The sequence below is a fragment of the Azolla caroliniana genome, unplaced genomic scaffold (genome assembly GCF_043228905.1).
Source record: "Azolla caroliniana isolate FFs.n. ecotype wild unplaced genomic scaffold, voAzoCaro1.0.p SCAF_12, whole genome shotgun sequence".
Classification (NCBI taxonomy): domain Eukaryota; kingdom Viridiplantae; phylum Streptophyta; class Polypodiopsida; order Salviniales; family Salviniaceae; genus Azolla; species Azolla caroliniana.
The window spans coordinates 17185634-17201388 of NW_028230447.1; the positions used below are offsets into that span (position 1 = coordinate 17185634).

Here is a 15755-nt window from a genome sequence, read left to right on the forward strand (position 1 = left end):
CCCTCCCCCAAGTGCTCGCGCCAGATACATTCTTCATAAATTTTGCAGATAATCTTTTCAGGAAATTCTCCTCACGATCTTGGCTTGTGTGGTTCATTGACTCATTTCTCATTGCAAAAACAATTTCATGAGTCTTAGGAGCAAGCAACAATTCCGTGGCTCGAGTAAATTACTCGAGCGTTAAAAAAAGTTAGAAGTAGCGAGTAACAAGCTCGATGTGTGTAACCCAAAAAAGGAAGCAAGAAAATTAAGAAAAAGAAAGAAACAAGAAATTTAATAAACTGTTGTTTGGTTGAGTTTGATGAGGGCATTGGACAAAAAATGCGCGTGAACCATACGAGCGCATGCTTTGACATGCTATGGGATGAAGTAGGCTTGTGATAGCCAATGAAAGATAAAAAAAAAGGCTATGCAATGGGGCTATGTTTCCATGGACATGAATCAAGACACTGTCAAGTTATGAGGTTCAAGGTCATTAGAAGTGAAAGAGGATGGGCGGAAGACGAAGTGCACAAAATGTAATGGGCAGGGTTCTTGTTTCTTTTGGTGTCATTTGGTGCTAGATGGTTAGTGTGTGTGCACGTACGTTGGAAGAAACAAGATTAAACGAACGGAGGAAGCATTTTCACTAGAGTTGGATAGGCCCCATCCCATGGCTTCTTTCGGTTGTGCGCGCGCGCGTGTGGTAGGTAGTCAATGGATCGAGAAGAAGAGGCTCTCCCCATGAGAGGCATGATATGAGGGATGTGTTTCTTATATACATAGACATATATGTATATGTATATGTATAAAAAAAGGGACCAATAGAACAATACACAAAAAAAGGTGGTCATGCAAGAAATGTAGAGGTGGAAGGGGTATGGCCAACAAGAATTGAATAGAGAGAGAGAGAGAGAGAGAGAGAGAGAGAGGGAGATCTCTCTCTCTCTCTCTCTCTCTCTCTCACACACACACACACACACACACACACACACACACACACACACACACACACACATATTTTACAAAAATTACACAAATGCCCTTATCACACTCACCCACAACTTCTACTACTATATAATTGCATGCATTGTAAGTGCTTTGGGCCCATTTTGTCCCTACTATTATTATTACAAGACACTCTTCTACCTCACAACAAAGACACATACATACTCTTCAACACAACAAAATTGATTGGATTTGAGAGAGAGAGAGAGAGGCAAAGGCATGGAGGGCAACATGGTGGTTGAGTGGGCACTTGGCCACAAATGGGTGCTCCTCTTCGGCCTCCTCGCGCTCCTCGTGTCGGCGGACCCGTTCTCGTTGGGGCCGCTGGGGGAATTCGCGAGCCGGTACAGTCCGATGTCGCACCCGATCGCGCCCTACGACTCGGTCATGGGCTCGTGGCCGAGGGACGCGGGGAGCCGCCTCCGGGGGTCGGTGCTCCACTCGAAGGGGTTGATTCACGGGCCGGAGTCGATCGAGTTTGACCCAAGGGGAGGGGGGCCATACACGGGGCTGGCCGATGGCCGGGTGGTGCGGTGGTCCGAGCCGGCCGGACAATGGGAGCTCTTCGCGGTGCCGTCCTTCCGGTGGAACACGAGCTGCGTGGCCGCCCGCCCCGATGGCCCCCATGGCCAAGATCAGAAGCAGAAGAAACAGAAGAAGCAGGTGGATATGGAAACCCTAGCTCGGCAGGAGAAGATGTGCGGGCGCCCGCTAGGGTTGCGCTTCCACCATCGCCGGCCTTCTTCTTCTGCTTCTTCTGCTTCTGCTTCTGCTTCTGCTTCTGCTTCTGCTTCTGCTTCTTCTGTGGCCATGGCCGGCGGCGATGAGCAGTGGCTCTACTTCACAGACTCTTACTATGGCCTCCTCGCCGTCGGCCCCCTCGGCGGTGTCGCCCGAGTCCTGTCTTCTGCTGCAGACGCCGACCACATCTTGTTCGCCAACGATCTCGACATCCACAGCAACGGATCCATCTTCTTCACCGACAGCAGCGCCCGCCACAACCGCCTGTAAAAACCCTAAACCCTAAATGTTTCATGAATGGCTAAGAAAAAAGAAAAACAGAGACGCAACGGAACCGGATGAGCCGAAGAAGACGCTGTTTTAGTTGTGTCCACCACTCTTTCTGACGGATTTTAATCAATCCATCATTAGCGACTTTCTGACGGATTTTAATTAATCCGTCATTAATGACTGCGCTCGCCTGCTGCGGTGGCTGGCTTAGCCATGGATGGAGTCGTCATTAACGGCTCATTAGCAGATGTGGTAGCGATGGATTAAGGCGATTAGAGATCGATGGAGGCAGCAAGAGCAGCTGATTAGTATGTAATTATTTAGAGGGATGATTAGGTGATGGATTATCTATCTAGTTAAGAGTGATTAGTGATGTATTCATGAAGATGTGAATTGAGTGATTGGAGTAAGGTCTAGTTCGAGCGATGACAATTGCAGAGGGTATGGGAAGGCCCAGGTCGATGAGAATCGACAGGAAGAATTAGCGAATGGATTAAAAGGCTGAAATTTAGGATTAAGGCGTCATTAAGGTAAGATTAAGGCATGATTAAGGTGCGGAGAAGGCGAGATTCCGGGAGGGGTATTTCCGGTAAATAAATGCTGAGGAGGCCCAGAAATGTAAATAACGGGGAAGTACAGAATAAATCACGGACCGAGTTGATGAATTAATCTCGAATTAAGAATAATTAGTTGAGTTAATTAGCTAACTAATTAATTAAAATTAAATTTCGGCTCCTTTCTTCATTTGTGCAGGGACCACCAGAGGATCCTGCTGGAGACCGAGAATACCGGTCGCCTCCTCCGCTACGACCCGGTAGCCGGTCAGACCAGCGTGGTGCTCACCGGCCTGTCCTTCCCCAATGGCCTTCAGCTCTCACGCGACGAATCGTTTCTGCTCATGACGGAGACCGCCAACTGCCGGTAAACTCAAAAAAATAAAATCAAAGGCGTATCTGTACTATATGATCTCTTTTTTGAACATACTATGAATACATAAGTCGTAACCGTACATACATGACATACGGATATATGTATTATGCATGTATATATGTATGTATGTATGTATTATGCATGTATATATGTATGTATGTATGTATATATATATGTATGTATGTATGTATATAATATGTTATGTGTGCATGCATGTATACATGCATAATGCATATATATTATGGTGGTGTGTCGTATGTGAATGGTGTAGGGTGCTTCGGTATTGGTTGGAAGGAGAGAAGAAAGGGAAGGTGGAGGTGTTTGCGAACCTCCCGGGCTTCCCGGACAACGTGCGCATCAACGAGGACGGTCAGTTTTGGGTCGCCATCGATTGTTGTCGCACCCGTATTCAACAAGTCTTTAGTACGAGGTACACACACACATACACATACATACATACATACATACATACATACATACCAACATATGTACACACATACATAAATAAGTACGTATGTACTTATTGTACATAGTGCATTCTCGTCATAGTGTGCAAGGTACACATGAAATGCATACTCATTTTATTCTCTCTCTCTCTCTCTCTCAAATGCCTCTTTGCAAATAGAGGTCGTGAGTTCAAGTCCTCTCAAAACAACTTCTTTTCATGGGCCAAAATTTGGCCTTAGAAGACGTTAATCTTTCTTTCTTTCTCTCTCTCCCCTACATATAATTGGGAGAACCCAAGGTTGATCCTCACCATGGGCTAGGCTTTGTCTCAAAGATCGCAATTGGCCTCTGCATGAACATTAAAACTATCTCTCTCCCTCTATGTAACTCTTTTGCATTTCCTCTTGAAATCTTTGACATGGTTGATTTCCCAAGACTTGATCCGGACACACACCCCATACAATGTCACTTGATCCCTCCCAACCTTACATTGGGGATATGAGAGGAACTTGGGTAATTTGGTAGCCTCTTGAGCCCTTTGACCCAACAAGATGGACAAAGACGCTTTGTAGTTTCCCCCTGACCTTTGACATATTCCAAATGTGCACCTATAGGTGCTTGCCTAGCCTTTGATGCTTGCATGGGGCACCCACAATGCACTATCTCGATGAGCTCAAATTGAGGTGAGCACCTATGGTGTCTTACTTTTAGGAGTGTAGTTGTTCTATGTTTGGATCATGTCAAAGGCACAAGGGTCAAGGTTGGACATTGTAAGTGCCCATCCACAGGTTGGAGGTGGGACATTAGACCACGTTTGGCCAAGGTTAAAAAGTATGCATTCAAAAATAAATGAGGATGATTTTTCTGAAGGAATCTTCCTCACTTATGCTTATTATTTAACCTCTCATTATATCTCTCATGAAACCATATCATTCATCTACCAATTCCTCCCTCAGCTCACCCATGTATCTCACTCTAATAACTTAAAGCTTCGTATCCTATCTTTGTCAACAGTCAATCGATAAGAAAATTTGATTTATTTGTAGATGATACATAAAGTGATTTATTTCTAACATAATGCCACTACATTGTAAGAAATAACTTTATTAGCTATTATGTATTCATATTAAATACCATTTCTATTCTTTAGTTGTGTATTACCAAGTGGATTTGTTGTTTTCTAATAGGCCGTGGCTTCGAAAGGTCTTCTTCAAATTACCAGTTCCAATTAGTATCCTTTACAAAATTATCGGCATGCGCATGTTCACGATGATCACCTTGTTTGATGAACAAGGAAATATTGTCGACTCACTCGAGGATACTTATGGAGAGACGGTCAAACTTGTGAGTGAGGTTCAACAAAAGAATGACACCCTTTGGATTGGATCAGTTCATCACAAACAAATTGCTATCTTTACCTATTCCAAGTAAAATAGGATTAACTTATGCATCTCTTGATTTCTCCATGCTACCTTGGAGTCTTTTCTTGCTCTGAGAATCAAATCAAAATTATTAAGACAAGTGAAATTAATATAAATTCTATTGAGTGGATGTTTTTTTGACTTTGTGCATCAGTGTCAAAGTTATTTAAACACGCAATACATGTCATCATACGCTAAAATTATGTTTATTGTTTGATGAAAGAGTCAAGGTAGTGATAGATATATTGGGTAAAGTGTGGCTATTTTTCTTAGTAAAAGCATTATTACAATACTTGTTGTCCTTATTTCTCATTTTATTAACAACATTTCAAAACATATTCCTTTACCGTACACACTTCGGATGGAAGTGTATGTCGTTCCTATGTAATTGAATTGATTCAGCCTTATCATTTCTAAGTAGCAATGGAAACTTGGAAGAATAACTTAAATTTCTTTCAATCTTTGTTAAGGTGAATATCATTTCTATACAATTAGTAACAAGCATTACCATTTCAACTTGTGTGGATAGACTTGATTGAAAATATATTTGCACCATGCTTGAATATAGAATCATATAGGTTAATGTCAACATGTGGGTAATATCACAAGAAGATATGGATCATTTGTCAATCAACTTCATTGGAATAATAGTGGATCTTCTCACGTGTGGGAGACTTGCTTGCCAAGCATATCTATGGTGTCGATGAAGCATGATGTGGCTCTTCAACTGATCGTAACTATACAAGGCTTTGGTATTGATTTGCTATATGAGGGTCATAAGTTTCGACTTAGATATGATTCAACAACCAAAACCTTCACAATCATGATAATGAGTGATGTCCAACGACAAGGTTCCTAGTATAGTGGGACATATCATCCTTCCCTTGTTGGATGAAGATGAACCATATGGCTAGATGTGCTATAATAAAGGAAGATCGTAATAGAGCATTGTTGTTGTTGTTGGCTCTTGATGGCCATCAAGTTTGAAACTCATACATGTTGACCTCCATCTTATCACCATGAGTTGGAGTGGAATCCACCAAGACATGAGAGGAAAATGGTAGCCACCATGATAAAGTAAAGCTCTTCACTTAGCAAAACTTGAACAACTTGTTATCACCTTGATGATGGATTTGCTCAAAGGAGTTGGATTGTTGGCGTTGAGTAAGAGGCTTTTCATGTTGCTTTGGGTTAAATAATGTGGAATTGGACAATGAGTGCACACTCCTCCCACTTGACATCATAAGTGCATTGGTGGAATTTCCTTGTGTATACTAAGGATGCCAATGCTATAGAATGTATTAACCTTGGTGCTTCATTTATTAGACTCACAAAAGGTGGCCTCAAAAGTAGCAAGAAAATTTGAGTAATCCTTACAGAACGATGAGGAAGTCTCAACCAATGGAATAATAGACCACTATTGTGTCAATTCCATTAGAAGGCTACCATTGAGATCCATCTACCTAAAGTAATTATGATAATGTTGAAGTTGGAATTTGATGATGAATTAGAACAAGTTAATGCATATCCCTCTTGCTAACCCACATTCTATAGAATTGAACCTAGCTAGGAGAGCTTCTCCTAGTGAGGTTTGTTCTATATTATGGTTCTCATTTCAAGCAACAAAGCATCATATATTGTTCACGAGAATCTTGAATGGATAAAAGGTCTATCTCATTTTCTACGTCTTTAAGTTGTAGGGATATTCGTTGTTTGCCATGTCCTAACATGATAAGATCAATCTTTACAAAGGGGGCATAGTGGTTGAGGTGGTTGTTGAACCTTGTAAAGAATCGGGTATGATTCTTGTGTAGCGGAATAGGTGTGAACTATGTGTGTGTATGAGAGAGAGAGAGAGACAAGGAGTAAGACACAAAGTATATGCAAGGTAGATTATATTAACAAAGGAGAAAGACTCAACTTGATACAAGGTGGGAGGAGGGTGCTTTATATAGTCACCCTCTCTCTTCATTAACTACAAGACTCATGGAGCTTGGGGAATGTGAAAGCTCATAAGTTATGTGTCATAGAATATGATTCTATGACTCATACTAAATGCTAGAATACAAAGAGGTGACATAATGGTGACTCTTGACCGTTGGAGTGTCTATTCACTCTCAAGGTGAGTTCACACACTAGACCAAGTTGAGCTTGATTCTCAACAAACCTAATTGGTTGACACATTGGCCTTGGTTTAGATTTAATTATGTATGTAGCCAAGGGTTAACCAACCTTTGTATGCTTTGTTTATTTCCATCACTATCTCAGTGATCGACAATGTCTCCTTTGTGTCATCCTTATTAGGTTGCATGAGTTGGAATTTGACATTGCATTATGGATGTGTGTCATTTCCTAACATGCTAAGATCAAAATTTACATACTTGGTTTTTAGGTCATAGTAGTCAAGGAAATGTTGGGAACTTAGCTCAAGTAGGCTACCCCATAGATCAATACAAAGAAAAAAATCAAATCTCAAACTTGAAGAGGACATCAAATACCATGTAATTGTGTTTCACTGTTCAATACTGTGTATGTGCACTCCATGTTGTGGATGTCAATCTTATATAGCAAAACACAATTCATAGCACATGTACATATTTCTCAATGGTGGTTATTTCATACAAGGATTTACAATGCAATTTGAAAATGCTATCGATCTATAACTTACTTCTATGTATTTGTTAGCAACCAAATAAGCATATAGACTCCAATGCATGTAGAAAATAAGTAAGCTATATAAAAAAGATGGTGTCATCTTTAAATGCTACTTTTTTCTCTATGCATTTGGCTTAGCAACCAAAACCCCCCTTGTGGACATATGGATCTGGCTAGCGTTCTCTCCATGCATCTAATCGACATATTAGCATGTACATAAACTGAATTCAACATATGGATTCCAATGCATGCAGAAGATAACTAAGCCATAAAAATCCCATTGGTATCATTGTGAAGATCTAGTTGTTTCTCTATGCATGGTTTAGTAACCAAAATCCGTTGTGGGCATGTACACAAAGTTAGTATACCTGGAGAAGAATTTAGGAGCGATGTATGCAGCAACGTGGTGAGCAACAACATGCAACAAGGCGGATTTGATCATAATTGTGGATTGATTAGAGTGGTTGTGGGGATTGTGCTTTCTCAATATGTGCAAAGAAAAAAAAAATCATGTAAAAAGCCCTAAGTGTGCACTTTTTCCTTGATATCAATGTGTGCACTTAACAAAATGGTTATTGTATATCTTTGAGGAAGATCCATGATCTTTCATTTCCTTTCTATTTTGGATGATGTAAATGGTACCAAGAGGCCAATGATAAGTAAGTGGTTGAGATCCATCATTGTCCAGCCATTGAGGAAGGGAATAGTTTAGCTCGTGGGACCCAAATTTGCATAGGGTGGTAGTTGTTGTTCAAGTTGGGTTATATGTGTGTTGTTACAATTTTTCCATGTTTGGTTTTATCACAAGCGCCGTTAGTTGCGTCATTTTTCTTCTTCTTCCTTGATTCCTTCAATTTGAAAGTAGATTGCACATTTGTTGGGGGGCGAACGTACATTGGTTGGCACAACACAAGTCTTGTCCCAATAGGAAAACCATGTATAAGACCTTTGGAGGTAAGATGTAAGAGGTAATTGAAATCAATCCCAAGGCCAATTGATCTAGGCATGTGAAAGCTCCCAAACAACATGACATTATTGGTCATGGCACTCATCCAAGAATGGGAATCATCCAAGGCATTCCCAAGTATCAAATGAGATTAATGTGGATGTGGTTCCAGTGTCCACCACAATTTAGAAGGTTACCTCTTGTATATGGCATGGAAAATATAGGATAGGGGGTTCAACATTAGTCATGGTTGATATTCCGATAAGGTGTTTGACCTTGGCATTTAAGTTTATCTTGGGCATCTCGAAGGTCAATTTCGAGTCGTGTTGCATATGCTACAAACTTCTTCAATCATATTTGAATGTCATGTTATCATAGGATAAGTAAGGCTTCTAATCTTAGAGGTATGTAGAAGTGCTTTAACTTACTTCCATGGACAAACCTTGGGAGGTCAATGTCCTCAAGCATTCGTAGCATGCATGCTCCCATTGGATAATGGTGGTAGCAATGTATGGTCCTTTCCCTCATAGTTTAAGTTGCTTTTTATGTCTTTGGAAGGCAAATTTTAGGACCATGGTCCCCTTTTCCAAATCCTTGTCTTTAACCTTATTGTCGTGCCATGCCTTCTAGTTTTCCTTTTCTTCAAGTAGGGCATGAAATGTTAACACTCGATTTTCTATTAGGCGCACAAGGTTTTTTAGGCAGGAGGGTAGGAGATCAACGTCCCATCTTTTTTGGACAGAGATACGGAGACTAGGTACAAGGAATTCAATCAGGATGACAACTTCTTGTATGTACACTAGTTTAAAGGGCGTTTGTTGAGTGGCAACTTTGTAAGAGATTCAAAAAGCCGATAACATTGCATGGAGTTTGGTGCTCCAATCATATTGAGATGTTACCACAATTTTTGTAAGGACATTACAAAGCATCTTGTTGGAGATTTTTCCTTGCTCATTGCACCTAGGGTAGTAGGGTGAGCTTTTTCAATGAACGGCCAAGAATTCGATGAGGAGGTGTGCTACGACTTTGTTTAAAATGTGAGATCTTTGGTTGCTTATTAACTGCAAAGGGCATCCAAACTTCACAATCACATTTTGTTGAGAGACAAGCTCAACATCGGTCGGATCAGCTGAAGAAGCCGAGGACCGGATCGGTTAGGCTGAGTGCGTAAACCGGGAGGCCGTTAGGAAAGATATTCCGTGAGGAATATATTTGGGAGTTAGTGTAGGAGCTCTTAAAGAGCATTGAAGTACGGTCAGTACTTCGAGGACTTGTATAAAAGTGTTCATGGAACACACATATGTATAGAGTAGTAAATCGAGATCTTTTGTTGAATATAGTTCTTGTGTTGTCTCTCTCTCACTCTCTCTATCTCTCTCGCGTATACTGCGTAAGCTCAAGCTCTCCATTAAACCTGAGTTTTCTTCCTTCTGTTCGGTCTTCATACTTGCTTCTGCACATTACTTTTTACATGGTATCAGAGCGCGAGGGTTGAGAACCTCTCTGTAGCCGACACAGCTTGACGAAGAAGAACAAGAAGAACGATGGATAGAGGCATGGCGAGCTCGCTTCCAACAGAGAAGCTCGACAGAACCAACTACGCGTCTTGGTCCTACAAGATGCACCAGTACCTGCTCGGGCACGGCTACTGGAGTTATGTCGAAGGAGCTAATGATGCGGCACCCGAATCGACACACAGAGACTTCCCGTCGTGGGAGCAATTGGCGAGCAGGGTATTATACTGCTTCGCGTCGTGTGTGGGCGAACAACTATTGAGCTATGTTCGGGATGCAAAGACGCCGAAGGGTGCGTGGGAAAATCTGAAGAAGATCTTCGCCGCGAGCACCATAGCCAAGAAGCTTCAGCTCCGATAGGAGTTGAGCAACCTACGACAACGCGACTTGTCGGTGGTGAACTATACCTCGAAGATCAAGGATATCTGCGACTCCCTCGCCTCCATAGAGATGAACATCGAGGAGAGCGAGATGGTCCAGATCTATCTCGGAGGTTTGGCGTCGAAGTTCGGAGCGTTCCGGACGGCTGTGTGTACCCGGGAGAATACGCCGTCCTTTTTAGACTTACAGTCAATGCTCCTGGTAGAGGAGAACCACGCGGGTGCGTCTACAAGCACGCACACCGACGGCAAAATGCTGTACACGGAGGGAGATAGGACCCGTGGACGTGGAGGACGAGGCGAGTCGGCGCGCAATGGAGGCGGCCGACGAGATCAAGGAAGAAGGCACCGAAATGATGCCGACAGCAACTCCGGACCCTCCGGAAACAAGGGGAGTCGAAGCGATGAGAACCGGCAAGGGAAGGCCATCGCGGAGTGCTGGTATTGTGGCAAGAAAGGCCACAGGGAAAGTGAGTGCTGGAAGAAGCGCGCCGATTCGGAGAGAACCGGTTCTAGAAACGGCTCCGGACATACCGACAAGGGAAATCGGCAGCGATCACACTACGCCGAAGACTCCGGGAGAGCCAGAGAAGGGTCTGCCTTCGTGATGAGACACGAAACAAAGTTAATGAAACGGATCACCCCGAGATCGGACGAGGTGTGATACGTAGACTCCGGCGCGTCAAACCACATGACGAGCCATAAGGAGTGGTTCTCGTACCTTGAAAAACCGATACAACCTGGAGTAGTTGCAACTGGAGACGACACTCCACATCCGATCGCGAATGTCGGAGAAGTTCCCCTTAGCCATGTCGGGCAGAAAGGGAAACTCATGAACGTGCTGCACGTTCCGACAATCACGAAGAACTTGGTCTCGATCGGACAGATCGTCGACCAAGAGATGGAGGTTCAGTTTACACACCTCGGGTGCTTCATTGAGGAAGAAGGCCGTGTGATTGCGCAAGGGCGCAAAGACGGGAGGATGTTCACCCTCGACTCCACTGACGGCGGCACCGCAATGTTCGCAAAGGGAAGAAAAACCAAGTCGAACATCGACTTGTGGCACAAGCGGATAGGCCACATCAACTACCAACGGCTTCAAGATCTGCAATCGAAACAGGTAGTGTTCGGATTGCCCAAATTTAGTGGCCGAAAGGCACAAATTTGTGAAGCCTGCCAGCTCGGGAAGCAACACCGACTTCCTTTCCCCAACGAGCAAAACCGGAGCCGGAATAAGCTCAACCTTATACACTCCGATGTATGGGGGCCGTCACAAAACGTTAGTCTTGGTGGGAGCCGATATTTCGTCTCCTTCATCGACGACCACACGTGGCACACGTGGATCTACCTCATTGAGAGGAAGAGCGAAGTCTTCGATTGTTTCCGGGACCTCAAAGGGTTCGTGGAAACGGAAACGGGACGAAAGATCAAGTGCCTGCGGTCGGATGGCGGGAAAGAGTACTTTTCTGGTCAATTCAATGGTTATCTACAACAAATGGGAATTCGGCGCGAATTCAGTTGTAGATACACGCCAAAGCAGAACGGCGTGCCCGAGAGGAAGAATCGGTCAGTTGTGGAAGCGGCACATGCAATGTTGGAGGAGAAGAGCTTGCCCAAGTTCTACTGGGCCGAGGCGGTAAGACCGCGGTATACATCCAGAACCGGATCAGAGACAAAGTGTCGGCACACGAGCTGTATTTCGAAACAAAGCCGAACTTGCGACACTTGAGGGTGTTCGGTAGCATTGCGTATGTGCATGTACCGAAGAAGAAAAGGAGGAAGCTGGACGCAAAGGCCGACAAATGCATCTTGGTCGGTTACTCGGACGAGCAGAAGGGTTATAAGTGCTATAACCCTCACACCAAACAAGCGCGTGTTAGCCGCGACGTTGTGTTTGACGAGTCTGCGTCCTGGTACCAGCCCCCGACTCCGAACCCCAACTCCAATCCGAGCTCTAACGATGAGGTCAGCGAGGCCGAGATGCCTCCGGATGAGCCCGAAATCGAGACCCGCGAAGAGAGTCTGATTTCACTCCGTTTAAGTGGACCGATTGGACGACTGAGTCGGTACGACTAGTCTGATGAAGAGCCGGCGAGTAGTGGAGACTCGGCCGTGCATTCCTCGCACAGGAAGCCGAGGAGATGGCTTACGTGCAAAGAGAAAGGGAAGAAGAAGGTGTCGGATTCCGGCACGGATAGGAACGAGTCAGATCGACGCGAGTCCGACTCCGAGGGGACTGGTGACGGGTCTTTAAAGGTGAAGACCGCGTTGACCGAGAAGGCCTCGACATCGGCTAATTTGAGATTACGCCGATCTACCCGCCAGAAGAATCCTGGTTTGCGGTTCGGATACAACGAGTACATGGCGCATCATTATGCGTACATGACCCGTGTAGCGGAAGTGCGTGAGCCGGAGAGCTATGCAGAAGCGACTAAAGACGGGAATTGGTGTGCCGCGATGGAGGAATAGATGCACGCATTGGCGGAGAACGAGACCTGGGACCTGGTTGACGCACCAAGAGTCCCGGTAAAACCGATCGGGTGTAGGTGGGTGTACAAGGTCAAGTACCACACCGATGGCTCGGTCAACCGGTACAAGGCTCGGCTAGTGGCAAAGGGCTACGCGCAGAAACACGGCATCGACTACGATGAGATGTTTGCGCCGGTCGCGAAAATGACGACCGTCCGTGTTTTACTCGCAGTAGTTGCGGTGAAGGGGTGGCACTTACATCAGATGGATGTAAAGAATGCGTTCCTGCAAGGTGACCTTGAGGAACAGGTGTACATGGTACAACCCCCCGGATTTCACTCTGGAACGAACTCCGCGGTAGTATGCCGACTGAAGAAGTCCCTTTACGGACTGAAGCAAGACCCGCGTGCCTGGAACGCGAAGATCACGCAACAACTACGTCGGATGGGCTTCGTCACGTCAAAATCGGACTCTTCCTTGTTCATCCGGAAAGGTTGACTCGGACCGGTTAGTATTTTACTATATGTTGATGACTTGGTCATCACCGGCGCCGACCTATGTGAAATCGACCGCGTGAAGCTCCAGCTTGCGGCATTGTTCAACATGAAGGATCTGGGGGACCTTCATTACTTCCTCGGGATTGAAGTGATCCGTACCCCCGAAGGCATATTGATCAGCCAACGTCACTACGTGCTGAGTATGCTCTTCAAATTCGGGATGGCCGACTGTAAGTTAGTCTCGACTCCTCTGGACAGAACCGTCAAGCTTCGTCCCAATACGGGAACGGTATGCGACCCGACGAGGTTCCGACAAATTGTCGGAAGCCTCATATACTTGACCATCACCCGACCCGACCTCAGTTATCCGGTCGGAGTGATCAATCAGTTCATGGCGCGACCTACCGAGGAGCACCTTCAGTGTGCGCAACGCATACTTCGGTATGTCAACGACACTAAGGACCGGGGACTGCTATATCGGACCGGTGCAGCCACGCAGTTAGTCGGCTACACCGATGCTGATTGGGCTGGCAACGCCGCCGATCGTCGATCCACGTCCGGATACACGTTCTCCCTCGGGAGTGCCGCGATCGCGTGGAGGAGTAAGAAGCAGCCGACAGTTGCACTATCAAGCACCGAAGCTGAGTACCGAGGAGCGGCTGTCGCGACATGCGAAGCCATATGGTTGAAGCGGCTACTTAAGGACCTGCAAGAGGAGGTGTCAGATCCGACGACGATCTACTACGACAACCTCAGCAGCATCCAGCTCACGAAAAACCCCGTTTTCCACGCACAGACCAAGCACATTGAGGTGCACTACCATTTCGTCCGTGAGCGTGTCCTTTCCGATGAAGTCGAACTTCAGTACGTTCCGACGGATCGGCAGACTGCCGACATCTTCACTAAGCCCCTTGGTCTGGACAAGTTGCGGCAATTCTTCGGTGTGCTCGGATTGCGTCACCTCGACGTGCCAAACTTGAGGGGGAGAATAGTCCCGAACGACCAAGCAAAGCAGCAGGAAAGGAGCAGAGGCCGCGACACCGAGTCGGTTGACTCGGCTGTTGACTCGGTTGTCGAGTTCGACTTCGGATCGGCTGAAGAAGCCGAGGGCGGACCCGCGGAAAAGTTCGGAAGCGGACAGAAGGGGAGCAACCGAAGGAGAGAGCCGAAGCCAACCACGCATGGGGAAGATGATGCCACCAAGGGTGAGAAGACCGAAGACGAGTTGGAGACAGCCAACTCAGACGGGAGCGAAAACCGATCGGAGGTAGCCGAGTCAGTTCGGATGTTTGATTCAGATAAGCTGAATCAACCGAGGCCCAAGCGGAAGAAAAGGCAGCAGGAGAAGCGTCAACACTGCAATAGCAGAAGAGCTGATAAGGGCTGCATGAGCAGACAAGCCGACCGGAAGGGTCGAAGCGCGCGGAGTCGAACAGGTCGAGGAGCGCGAGCGAGGCGTGAAGCCAGGAGGAACCGGAGCTATGAGCCCGAGGATCTCGAAGAGCCTCGAGTTGAGCTTGAGGGGGAGTGTTGAGAGACAAGCTCAACATCGGCCGGATCGGTTGGGACCGATCGGTTAGGCCGAGTGCGTAAACCGGGAGGCCGTTAGGAAAGATATTCCGTGAGGAATATATTTGGGAGTTAGTGTAGGAGCTCTTAAAGAGCATTGAAGTACGGTCAGTACTTCGGTCAATCCTTCGAGGACTTGTATAAAAGTGTTCATGGAACACACATATGTATAGAGTAGTGAATCGAGATCTTTTGTTGAATATAGTTCTTGTGTTTTCTCTCTCTCACTCTCTCTGTCTCTCCCGCGTATACTACGTAAGCTCAAGCTCTCCATTAAACCTGAGTTTTCTTCCTTTTGTTCGGTCTTCATACTTGCTTCCGCACGTTACTTTTTACACATTTTCGTATAGAAATTTAGCGGTTGCACACGCCTCACTTGTTTGGCATACCTGAGCTTCTGCTCATTTTGTGCAATAATTAATAGTCGTGATAATGTACTACTTGTGATAATGTAGCTGTTGATATTAGATGCTAGGTTGATTAGGTCTATGAAATCTCCAATGGCCTCATGAGTAAAATGCCCACTCCCAACATGACAATGTGCTAGTTTAGTGACTACGATCACGCCATGATCTACTATACATCATCGGAGGATGTTGTCCTTTCCCCTCTTGTATAAGTTTCATTAGATCATAGTGAAATATCCTTATTTTTTAAGTAATACTCGGGGGCTATCGTTTTGGTATTTTTTCTTTAACAATAATGCCCCTTCTATGAGAACCTCGACTATGTTGGAAGTCCATGTTGGTATCATGTTGATTGTGAAGTGGGCATTGTCAAGTGCGTCATCTTCAATGCCAATTTTTGCTTTGCCATTCATTAGTCATGATAAAAGATTGGCCACGACGTGATCTTTTCACTTTCACACTATAACTTTGAAATTGAGTTGAGGGTGACTGACTATCCATCGTGAATTTTGCCCCATGCCA

At 45.3% G+C, this 15755-nt stretch overlaps 1 protein-coding gene and 1 long non-coding RNA gene across 2 annotated transcripts in view; one reads left to right on the plus strand and one right to left on the minus strand.

Moving 5' to 3' along the window:
• Positions 1–1106: 1106 nt before the first annotated feature.
• On the plus strand, positions 1107–4941 carry LAP3 (Calcium-dependent phosphotriesterase superfamily protein). Its single transcript, XM_087328058.1, has 4 exons — positions 1107–1994; positions 2752–2919; positions 3200–3358; positions 4563–4941. The coding sequence occupies exons 1-4, from the start codon at positions 1207–1209 to the stop codon at positions 4804–4806; spliced, it is 1359 nt and encodes a 452-aa protein (XP_087184184.1). The 5' UTR covers positions 1107–1206; the 3' UTR covers positions 4807–4941.
• Positions 1727–15755, minus strand: part of LOC147857274 (uncharacterized) — a 45222-nt gene continuing 31193 nt past the window's right edge. Inside the window, exon 2 of the long non-coding RNA XR_015530556.1 lies at positions 1727–1786. This is a non-coding gene — a long non-coding RNA (uncharacterized LOC147857274). The remainder of the gene's footprint in view (positions 1787–15755) is intronic.

What these genes read in the sequence shown, in the direction of transcription:
- LAP3 (XM_087328058.1), top strand. Translation starts at nt 1,207, where the DNA reads ATGGAGGGCAACATGGTGGTTGAGTGGGCACTTGGCCACAAATGGGTG. An exon ending in AGCGCCCGCCACAACCGCCT is followed by an intron (nt 1,995 to 2,751) that starts GTAAAAACCCTA and finishes TCATTTGTGCAG; the next exon opens with GGACCACCAGAGGATCCTGC. An exon ending in CAACAAGTCTTTAGTACGAG is followed by an intron (nt 3,359 to 4,562) that starts GTACACACACAC and finishes GTTTTCTAATAG; the next exon opens with GCCGTGGCTTCGAAAGGTCT.